The sequence below is a fragment of the Bufo bufo genome, chromosome 4 (genome assembly GCF_905171765.1).
Source record: "Bufo bufo chromosome 4, aBufBuf1.1, whole genome shotgun sequence".
In the NCBI taxonomy this organism is placed as follows: Eukaryota; Metazoa; Chordata; class Amphibia; order Anura; family Bufonidae; genus Bufo; species Bufo bufo.
Window position 1 is genome coordinate 101,878,036 of NC_053392.1, and position 12,257 is coordinate 101,890,292.

The 12,257-nt window shown below is 42.2% G+C and overlaps 1 protein-coding gene across 1 annotated transcript in view; it reads left to right on the forward strand.

The window, feature by feature from the left end:
• The window catches only part of SH3YL1 (SH3 and SYLF domain containing 1), a 160,285-nt gene that overhangs the window by 20,264 nt on the left and 127,764 nt on the right, over positions 1 to 12,257 (forward strand). The window contains exon 2 of the mRNA XM_040427589.1: positions 11,567 to 11,677. Coding sequence (XP_040283523.1) covers positions 11,567 to 11,677 — 111 coding nt within the window. The remainder of the gene's footprint in view (positions 1 to 11,566; positions 11,678 to 12,257) is intronic.

The window sequence follows — 12,257 nt, forward strand, 5'->3', positions numbered from 1 at the left end:
GATTTTTCCTTGTATTATCACAGATATTAATGAGAGGAGTGGACCAGTAGACATAAGAGAACATTGGCTGATCTCCAAAAATGTGTATTAAGACAGTAGGGGAGAATTATCAAAACTGGTGTAAAGGCAAAACAAGATTTTGCACTGAATTGGGCGTATTTGCTGTGATCAAAATGATATTATGTCATTAGTCAGAGACAATTGGGGGAGACTTATCAAAACTGGTGTAAAGGAAAACAGTTTTAGCTGCCCATAGCAACCAATCAGATTCCATCTTTCATTTTCCAAGGGAGCTCTGAAAAATGAAAGGTGGAATCTGATTGGTTGCTATGAGCAGCTAAGACAGTTTTATTTTATTTTTTAGGGTTGTCCATTGTGGACATTTATGGCGTATCGGCAGTGTATGCCATAAATGTCCAATAGGTGCAGTCCCACTTCTGGGACCCCCTGCCATGTCAACTACAAGACCCCTCTGTGAATGGAGAGGATGCTGCTCATGCGCAGCTTTCTCCATTTACTGCTATAAGACATCCAAAAATAGTGCCGGCTCGGTAGGTGAGACCGGCACCCAGAGGTCGCAATAACGCCTGTACAAGCATTTTGGACGCCTGTTTAGGCAATATTACTCCCTGGAAAAAGTCTAAGGCGTAATGACTTTTCCCCCACATTCATCAGCGCTGTGAACGGCACGGACAGCGCAGCGATGCTGCCTGTGCCTGAAATGACCAATAGCAAAGTTCTATACAGTAAGGAGCTTTACTATTGGTTGGTTTGGGCAGCCGCCGGAGCGATACAGCGCCGAGCAGAAGGGGAAGCCGGCAGGAGATGATAGGAGGAGGGGCCGGCTCCCCGGAGTTTCTACTGTAATGAGAGCGGGCGTGTTGGACAAGGCCCCCGTCAAGCATGGAGGCAGAGGAGCTGAAAAGGACTCCTCAGAGGTGACGGCAGTGTGTGATCATCATACACTGCACTACATGCACCACACACTGCACCACACACACTGATGCATGTAGCGTAGTGTGTAGTAAATGCAGGCAGGCTATTATAGCCAAGTGATAAAGTACAGGGTTAATTCCACTATATTGGACTGGACTTATTTAATGATACGTTCAACGTACACAAAAAACATATACAATAATGGACGCCTCAGACAAAAGCCATACTGTGGCATCCGTCACTATGGAGTTCCATGCAGGATGGCAAAGCGTTGTGTGGCACGTTTTTCCATCCTGCAGAGTTGACAGGGAAGAAGCTGGGCAGACTCCGCCGACTATGATGGGGTCCGTTCAGTTTCCGTTCGGGATCTGTCTTTTTACCAGACAAAAAAGTGCTGCATATAAGACTTTTTTTTGTCTGGTCTTTCGACAGAATCTGCACCAGAGGCTCCACCGCAGATGTGAGCGAGTGCAGGCCTATGTATTTGAATTACTGTAACTTTCATACTCCTCCTCGGGTAAAAATACTCTTTTAGGCCTCTTTCCCACAACCGTTTTTTTTTTTTTTTTCCGTTTTGCGGGCCGTTTTTTGCGTTCCGTATACGGAACCATTCATTTCAATGGTTCCGCAAAAAAACGGAATGTGTTTCGTATGATTTCCGTTTTTCCGTTCCGTTGAAAGATAGAACATGTCCTATATTTGGCCGCAAATCACGTTCCGTGGCTCCATTAAAGTCAATGGGTCGGCAAAAAAACGGAATGCATACAGAAATGCATCCGTATGTCTTCCGTATCCGTTCTGTTTTTTGCGGAACCATCTATTGAAAATGTTATGCCCAGCCCAATTTTTTTTTTCTATGAAATTACCAGGGCTGTGGAGTCGGTAGATAAATGTTCCGACTCCGACTCCTCAGTTTTATGTACTTCCGACTCAGACTCCTCTGTATTAATATGCGAATGTATTTTATACATTCCTTGAGGGAAAGAAACGCAACCTACCACAGGACTACTGGCTGGGAAGCCAACAGTCTACTGTATTGCACAGTTTAAGCAAAAGACAAACACAATGAAAACAAAGGAGGATCCAGGAAGGGGCATTTATTCTAAAACATGATTTCCCTAGGAGAATCCCATAGTCATGTTTAAAGTTTAAGCTAACAATCAGAGTTTACAAGTTTTTATAGCCTTAGCTGAATGACAGCAGTTTTTCCAATGGTTTACAGCTTCAGTCTTGAACTATTGGCCCTCCATTCCCTTCACTTATACAAGTGTCTCTAGTCCTGCAAAAAACATATTTATTTAATCCCTTATCAGTGAGAGGCTAGGTTAACCATGGGCGTTGCGTTCCCTGTAAAAGCAGAACACAACACTATGGAAAGTATAAGTATTGCAGCTCCTAATTGTGCGTTGCGTGCCATATAGTGAAGCACATGAAAAGTATGCTTCTTCACGGTCACTTAACGTGTTAGTTTTGCGGTTACGTGAGGCACTGCATGCATTGGTCTTTATTCTTACAGTAGAGAAGTCATTAATTATAACTTTTTGTGAATTGGGACATTTAAACTTGCTTTTTTTTTTTTTTTATTCCAATCTAAATTTAGTCGGAGTCGGTGCATTGTTTGCCGACTCCGACTCCAGGTACCCAAAATTTCCCCCGACTCCGACTCCTCGACTCTGACTCCACAGCCCTGGAAATTACTGTATATGCCATACGGAAAAACGAAACGGAAACACAACTGAAACAAAAAACGGAACAACGGATCCGTTTAAAAGAGACCGCAAAACACTGAAAAAGCCATACGGTCGTGTGAAAGAGGCCTTACTCTTCTGGAAAAAACATAGTCCGACCCCTGCCGGCACCTATCAGACATCTATGGCATATTGTATCAACCTTTTAAGTGGGACAAAAACTGATTTCAAAGATTTTTGATCGGGATTCCAAAATGTTGACTCTTTTGCAAAAGTTTAGATGCCCCCAAAATGAAATGAACGTTTCCGTAGAGATCAGATTGAAGGAGCTTCCGTAATTCTAGCAGTTTTTTATACTACAGATAGTTCCCATTGGCTAATAGGGTATGTAAAACCGGCATATTCTTATGAGGTGACCCCTCTAATGCACCCCGACTGTTCAAGTTCAGAATTTATCATTGTGGAAAAAGTGTGAAAACCATGAAATATAAAATGTGACGAGGGGTACTGAAACATTTAAACAAGGCCTCATGCCCGTTTTGCAGCCTGCAAGCAGCGGGACCGCAATATATGGACACCGGCTGTGTGCACACCGTATCACGAATGCGGGCCCATTCATTTGAATGGGTCCGGAAGAAGCAATGCAGAATGGAGGCACGGAGGCACTACAGAGTGCTTCCGTGGGGTTTCTCTCCGTGCCTCCGCACCTCAAAAAAATAGAACGTGTTCTATTTTTTTTTTTTTTTTTGCGATGCGGATGGATCACAAACCCATTCAAGTTGAATGGGTCTAGATCCGTCTGCAGCAACCGCACAGATGGTGCCTCAAATTGCTGTCCCAAATGTACGGAACGGCCGGCACGCGACCGTTTGCATGAGGCCTAAGACTGTATGGAGAGATCCTGCACATTTAACTGGCATTGTACGGAATAGTGTACATTGTGGTCGAGGACAGTCTTTTGCCCCCTTTTTGGGTGACTAGGGGCCTATGGATACTCTTGTCATATACATGGGGAGCTTTCCCGGTGCAGGTGACCTAAAATATACTGCAATACATCTCATGTCAAATGCAATTTGGGGGGCCCTGGTGTGGCTTTTGTATCCATGTCCCTGGACTTCCGCTTCTCCTGTTACACTGGTGACTGGCTGAAGGATCCTGATTCTCCATGCCAAGTTCTCTTGTGTGAGATATAAGAAAATCATTAAAGATGAGTACTTGTTAGGAACTTTCCATACGACTGGTGAAGTGTTATTATTTAACCTCTGGCTATGGGTTTATAGAATAGAGTGCCGTCTTGCTGATGATTGAGCCAGCAAAATGTGTTAGTCAACATGTTAGTCGTGTTGACGCACTCGCCTTATAAGCCTCCAGATTAAACACTTAGTCAGTCTCTGATGGACCTGTCTGCTGACTCACTCATGCTCAATAGCTTCTTCTCATCAGCAGCCGACCCTGGAAATGAGAGTTGTTTCCCGGCGGAGTAGTCACTAATCACCGCAGCGGATCCTCTCGACAGAAATGAATTGTCCATTGCCTTCTACTTTGCCTCTTTCCTGAGCTTCTGCTGAATGCCTAATGCACAATTATGTATATTCAGGTTACTTTAGTAAATCCTGCTCACAGCAGATGCACGACCAGATGGCGCGCGGCATCCAGTTGTGTACCTCGAGTTGTTGATGAGGGTCTTCTGCCTCCCGTTACAAGTCCCGATCCATTGTCTGGTTTCTCAGGAGTGGGCCACGTGGCACCACGCTGGAGCAGTGTATTTTTATGGTCTATTTAAAAGGCTGTTAGCAGGCGCCACTATGGAGAGTTTGCTATGTTGACTTCAGTGGGAGCTGTAAAATGTATGGGCAGTGATCGCCTCCTTGTGGTGACAGCTGGCGTCCAGAATTTTTATCATTTGATTTTCTTGCTGTGTCTGTACGGAAACACGCCGTTGTTTATGGGGTTTACTTTGCTGACCTGATTTATAAGTTTATTGTTTTAAGGCAGGCATCCTCAAACTGCGGCCCTCCAGCTGTTGCAAAACTACAACTCCCAGCATGCCCGAACAGCCTACAGGTATCAGCCTACAGCAGGACATTGTGGGAGTTGTAGTTTTACAACCGCTGGAGGGCCGCAGTTTGAGGATGCCTGTTTTAAGGGATCATTCAGATGGTGCTGCACTTTGACATCATGGCCTGTTGAATATAAAATGCATACTTAAAGAGGTTGTCCCACAAAAAATATTTTACAGTTTTCAAACCAGCACCTGGATCTGAATACTTTTGTATTTGCATGTAATTAAAAAATTTAGCATGTCCACTAAATTTAGCATGTCCACTGAAGTGTCAGTATAGCGTCACCGTTTTTCTTACTTCTTTGACCACACTGAGATGGCCGCACATGCTCAGTTTCATCTTTCAACTGCCTCCTGAGTTGCGATAGGAAGAACATGGACACGCCCCCTGAGCTGCAGCAGAAAAGACACTCCCCTTGAGCTGTCAGCTTGATATAAATCTATCAGAGCAATGAATGCGGAGATCTCTGGATCCATGTGAGGTACAGGGCTGGTTCTAGCTTTGTTAGAGATTGTCATGTACTATATGAGGTCTGATTATCATTTTTTACATTAGTCATGGCATAACCCCTTTTAAAGGGAATTTGTCAACACTTTTGACCATGCTAAACCACTGACAGCACTGAGTACAAACATACCCTTGGTGAAGCTATTATTAAGAGTAGTGCGAGTATGAAGTTGTATTCTGCCAGGTTGTGTTAGTTAATTGTACTGGACGTGGAGCTTCATTGGGAAGTGCTCTTTGCTCACAGGCCCCCTCCTGCTAGGAGTGGGAGCTGTAATCGTCTCCTGGTTGGATGCTACAGCTGTCACTCAACAGATGAATGCTGGGAGCAATTTACAGTGAAGCTCCACCTCCTGGGCACTTAAAGGGGTTCTGCACTTTCATTTAATTGATGATCTATCCTCTGAATAGATCATCAGCTTCTGACCGGCGGGGGTCCGACACCCGGGACCCCCGCCGATCAGCTGTTTGAGAAGGCAGTGGCGCTCCAGCAGCGCCTCGGCCTTCTCACTGTTTACCGCCGGCCCACTGACGTCACGACTAGTATCAACTAGCGTGGGCGGGCTAAGCTCCATTCAAGTGAACAGAGCTTAGCCCCGCCCACGCTAGTTGATATTAGTCGTGACGTCAGTGGGCCTGCGGTAAACAGTGAGAAGGCTGCGGCGCTGCTGGAGCGCCGCTGCCTTCTCAAACAGCTGCCAGACCCCCGCCGATCAGAAGCTGATGATCTATCCAGAGGATAGATCATCAGTTAAATGAAAGTGCAGAACCCCTTTAAGGAGCAGAATCCAGCAGAATTAATGTTCATATACTCACTACTCCTGATGATAAAAACTTCACATAAGGCATATTTCTAATGTTCTTTCCAGCCCCTCACCAGTGCAGTCAACATTTTAGCCTGGTCAAAACTGCTGACAGATCCCCTTTAAAAGTGGAGTCATAATTTGCTTGTGTGAAGCCAACCGTCCATCTGAAAAATAATCTTTGCAGTGTACATGCACTGTGCTAGGGTTCTGCATTTAATATATGCATCTTTGCTACAGGAATGCTATTGACTCAGATGCCTTATGCGAGCATCCATGTACCTAAAGAGCATCTGTCAGCAGATTTGTTTCTATGAACCTGGCTGACCTGTTACATGTGCGCTTGGCAGCTGAAGGCATCTGTGTTGGTCCCATGTTCATATGTCCCCACTTTGATTGAGAGGCCAGACAGTGTAAATACGATCCTATCTCCCTGGTCCTGTCAGTCAAAGTTCAGAAAGAGAGAGAGCTGAGCCTCTTGGTGTAATGGCAACACCCCCGTTGCTCCTAGAGGGTCATTTGCATATATTAACCACCTCCCGTCCGCCCATAGGATATAAACGTCCGGGAGGTGGATCTCTATTTCTGAATGGACGTTCCAGAACGTCCGTTCAGAAACTGCAGCTGCACGCTAATCGTGCAGCTGCTGATCGGGTTGCCCGCTGTCGGTGACAGCAGGGCAACCCAGAGAAAAGGCAGGGACAGTGCCCAGGTGTCCCTGCCTTCTGGATCGCTGCATACACTGCGCTCACCGAGCAGGAGGTCATGTGACCGCCGGGACCGGAGAGTGCAGGAGCTGTGTGAGGTCTTTCACAGACCTCGATCAGCCCTGCACTGAGGCTGTACAGCGCTGTATTGCCTCTCTGGGGGGTGTATTTTTCCTGTAACTGGGGCTACTATGTCAGCCCCAGTTACAGGAGAAATCAACAGTGAAAAAAAAAAGAAAAAGTGAAGTAAATGTCCCCCAGAGGTCTTGTATGACCTTATGGGGGACGAAAAGTATAAAATAAAAAATAAATAAATAAAGGGTTGAAAAAATAAAATAAAAGTTTCACATGTAAAAAAAAAAAATTCCCGAAGTAAGGAATTAAAAAAATGTTAAAAATAGAAAAAAATAAAATAGACATATTTGACATTGCCGCGTCCGTAAAAACCAGCTCTTTAAAAATATCACATGACCTAACTCCTCGGGCGAACACCGTAAAAAAAAAACTGTCAAAACAAGCAATTTTTGTCACCTTACATCACAAAAAGTGCAACACCAAGTGATCAAAAATGAGTATGTCCCACAAAATGGTACCAATAAAACAGTCACCTCATCCCGCAAAAAATGAGCCCCTACATAAGAATCTCTCAAAAAATAAAAAAACTATAGCCCTCAGAACATGGACACATTAAAACATAATTTTTTTGTTTCAAAAATGCTATTATTGTGTAAAACTTTAATAAATATGAAAAAGTATACATATTGGGTATCGCCACGTCCGTAACAATCTGCTCTATAAAAATGTCACTTGACTGAACCCCTCAGGTGAACGCTGTAAAAATAAATAAATAAAAACTGTGCTAAAACAACCAATTTTTTTGGTCACCTTGCCCCATAAAGTGTTATAATGAATGATCAAAAAATCATATGTACCCAAAAATAGTAGCAATAAAACTGGCACCTTATCCCCTAGTTTCCAAAATGGGATCACTTCTTGAGAGTTTCTACTGTAAGGGTGCATCAGGGGGCTTCAAATGGGACATGGCATCTAAAAACCATGTGGAGTTCCTTTTCTTCTGCGCCCTGCCGTGTGCCCATACAGCAGTTTATGACCACATGTGGGGTGTTTCTGTAAACCGCAGAATCTGGGTAATAAATATTGAGTTTTGTTTGGCTGTTAACCATCGATGTGTTAAAGAAAAAATTTGATGTAAAATGGAAAATCTGCCAAAAAAGTGAAATTTGATCTTAATTTTCCTTTAATTCTTGTGGAACGCCTAAAGGGTTAACAAAGTTTGTAAAATCGGTTTTAAGTAACTTGAGGGGTGTAGTTTCTACAATGGGGTCATTTATGGGGGTATCCACTATGTAGGCCCCACAAAGTGACTTCAGACCTGAACTGGTCCTTAAAAAGTGGGTTTTGGCAATTTTCTTAAAAATTTGAAGAATTGCTTCTAAATTTCTAAGCCTTCTAACGTCCTAAAAAATAAAATGACATTTCCAAAATGATGCCAACATAAAGTAGACATATGGGGAATGTTAAGTAATAAATATTTAATGAGGTATCACTTTCTGTTTTAAAAGCAGAAAAATTGGAATTTAGAAAATTGCAAATTTTTTAATTTTTTTTGGTAAATTTGGGATTTTTTCATAAAGGTGAAATAGTTTGACTCAAATGTATGACTATCATGAAGTACAATGTGTCACGAGAAAACAATCTCTGAAGTAAAGGCGTTCCAAAGTTATTACCACATAAAGTGAGATATCTCAGTTTTGCGAAACATAGAAACATAGAATGTGTCGGCAGATAAGAACCATTTGGCCCATCTAGTCTGCCCAATATATCTGAATCCTATGAATAGTCCCTGGCCCTATCTTGTATGAAGGATAGCCTTATGCCTATCCCATGCATGCTTAAACCCCTTCACTGTATTTGCAGCTACCACTTCTGCAGGAAGGCTATTCCATGCATCCACTACTCTCTCAGTAAAGTAATACTTCCTTATATTACTTTTAAACCTTTGCCCCTCTAATTTAAAACTGTGTCCTCTTGTGGTAGTTTTTCTTCTTTTAAATATGCTCTCCTCCTTTACCGAGTTGATTCCCTTTATGTATTTAAAAGTTTCTATTATATCCCCTCTGTCTCTTCTTTCTTCCAAGCTATACATGTTAAGGTCCTTTAACCTTTCCTGGTAAGTTTTATCCTGCAATCCATGTACTAGTTTAGTAGCTCTTCTCTGAACTCTCTCTAGAGTATCTATATCCTTCTGGAGATATGGCCTCCAGTACTGCGCACAATACTCCAAGTGAGGTCTCACCAGTGTTTTGTACAGCGGCATAAGCACTTCACTCTTTCTACTGCTTATACCTCTCCCTATACATCCAAGCATTCTGCTGGCATTTCGTGCTGCTCTATTACATTGTCTTCCCACCTTTAAGTCTTCTGAAATAATTACTCCTAAATCCCTTTCCTCAGATACTGAGGTCAGGACTGTGTCAAATATTCTATATTCTGCCCTTGGGTTTTTATGCCCCAGGTGCATTATCTTGCACTTATCCACATTAAATTTCAGTTGCCAGAGTTCTGACCATTCTTCTAGTTTTCCTAAATCCTTTTCCATTTGGCGTTTCCCTCCAGGAACATCAACCCTGTTACATATCTTTGTGTCATCAGCAAAAAGACAAACCTTACCATCGAGGCCTTTTGCAATATCACTTATGAAGATATTAAACAAAATTGGTCCCAGTACAGATCCCTGTGGAACCCCACTGGTAACATGACCTTGTTTTGAATGTTCTCCATTGACTACAACCCTCTGTTGTCTGTCACTCAGCCACTGCCTAATCCACTCAACAATATGGGAGTCCATGCTCAATGACTGCAGTTTATTGATAAGTCTTCTATGTGGGACAGTGTCAAAAGCCTTACTAAAATCTAGATATGCGATGTCTACTGCACCTCCACCGTCTATTATTTTAGTCACCCAGTCAAAAAAATCTATAAGATTTGTTTGACATGATCTCCCTGAAGTAAACCCATGTTTTTCATCTTGCAATCCATGGGATTTTAGATGTTCCACAATCCTATCTTTTAATAGGGTTTCCATTAATTTGCCTACTATTGATGTCAGACTCACTGGTCTATAGTTGCTCGATTCCTCCCTACTACCTTTCTTGTGAATGGGTACGACATTTTCCAATTTCCAATCTTCCGGGACGACTCCTGTTTCTAATGATTGGTTAAATAAATCTGTTAGCGGTTTTGCCAGCTCACCACTAAGCTCTTTTAATAATTTTGGGTGTATCTCATCAGGCCCCTGTGACTTATTTGTCTTCACCTTAGACAGCAAACTTAAAACATCTTCCTCTGTAAAGATACATGCATCAAATGATTTATTAGTCATCCTTTCTAGTGGAGGTCCTTCTCCTTTTTCTTTTGTAAAAACTGAACAGAAGTATTCATTAAGGCAGTCGGCTAGCCCTTTATTCTCTTCTACATACCTTCCGTCCTTTTGTTTTTTAATTTAGTTATTCCTTGTTTTAATTTCCTTTTTTTTTTTCATTTATATATCTGAAGAATGTCTTATCCCCTTTTTTCATAGACTGAGCTAGTTTTTCTTCTGCCTGCGCTTTAGAAGTTCCTATAACTTGCTTGGCCTCTCTCTGCCTAATCTTGTAGATTTCCTTATCTTCATTGCTCTGGGTTTTTTTATAATTACAAAATGCTAGCTTTTTATTTTTAATGATTTGGGCCACTTCTGCTGAGTACCACAGTGGTCTCTTCCTTTTTTTGCTTTTACTGACAAGTCTAATGCAATTTTCTGTTGCCTTCAATAATGCACCTTTTAAGTAATCCCATTTCTCCTGGACTCCATGTAATCCGTTCCAGTCTGATAAGGACTCATTTATGACTAATTTCATTTTTGAAAAGTCTGTTTTTCTAAAATCTAAAACTTTTGTTTTTGTGTGGTGGGACTCTTTCACAGTTCTTATATTAAATCACACTGACTGGTGATCACTAGATCCCAAGGTTTCGCCTACAATGACATCATATACCGAATCCCCATTTGTGAATACCAAATCCAAAATGGCCTCCCTCCGGGTTGGCTCCTCAACCACTTGTTGTAGAGATAACCCCAGTAGGGGTCTGGTCAGGAAGGGGGCAAATGGCCCAGATGGCAAGTGGTTAAAACATCATTTTTCTAAGCAATGTGAACACATATGAACATGGGACCAACACAGATGCCTTCAGCTGCTAAGCACACATGTAACAGGTCAGCCAGGTTCATAAGTACAAAACTGCTGACGTATGCCCTTTAAAGGGGTTGGCACTTTGACTAAAATGCCATAAACTTTTGGGCACTAACAGTCATTTTATACAGTCCTTTAGCAGCTGGAGAGGGAGAAATACTGTGATGAATTCGCAGTGCAACCGGGAGACCAGGGGACCTGACTTCATATGCCTTCAATTAAGTATATGGCAGACTTGCGTAAATGAGAATTGCGGAAAAGTGTGTGAAAGTAAAAAGAATATTTGGGGGAAAAAAATGTGAAAACAATTTGAATGTCCTGATAAGATTGCAGGGAAGTGATAGCTGGTTATTTTAGAAGGAAGTCCTCACGATATAAATACTGTAGAATAATGTGAGCTTTCCAAGAATTATGGAAGCCATAAGACTAGGAGAACATTGGGAATTATTTGCTCAGTGACATGTGACTTGTCTGGAAGAGGAAAAACCTTCTGATAAATTGTCCTATTATCTTCTCGGTGCATATCAGACTAATGAATGAGTTTAGTTCTGCTTCATCACGTACCCAGGAACATAGTCCTCCCCTGTGCTAAATCATTGTGTATTATATTCACAGTGAATAACCCAATTCCTTCCAACCTCAAGTCCGAAGCCAAAAAAGCTGCCAAAATTCTACGAGAATTTACCGAAATCAGTTCTAGATCTGGACCAGACAAGATCATTCCAGGTAAGAGCTGTAAGAACAGCAGACTCCATGTGTGTGATAGATTTCCAAAACTTTATGCCAATCCTTGGTGAGAATTTTAGGGATGAGCGAATCAACTTTGGATGGTACATCCGAAGTTGATTCGCTAAAAACGTTGTTCTAATACTGTACGGAGTGAGCACCCCGTACAGTATTAGAATGCATTGGCTCCGATGAGCCAAAGTTATTACTTCGCAAAGTTGCGTGAAACTTTGTGTAATAACTTCGGGAATTTATTATTACTGTAGAAAACCTTGGTACCGAACTCTGGTTCGGTTCCTAGTGGTACCTTGGAACCGAACCCAAGTTCGGTACCAAGGTTTTTTACAGTAATAATTAATTCACGAGGTCGCAGGCGACTTTGCGAAGTAACTTCGGCTCATCTATGCCAATACATTCTAATACTGTACGGAGCTGGATCTTCATACAGTATTAGAACAAAGTTTTTAGCGAATCAACTTCGGATGTACCATCAGAAGTAGATTTGCTCATTCCGAGTGATAATAATGGTTACTCTGTGCAGCTGATAAAGTATATGCCCATACCTGCATGATATTAGAAA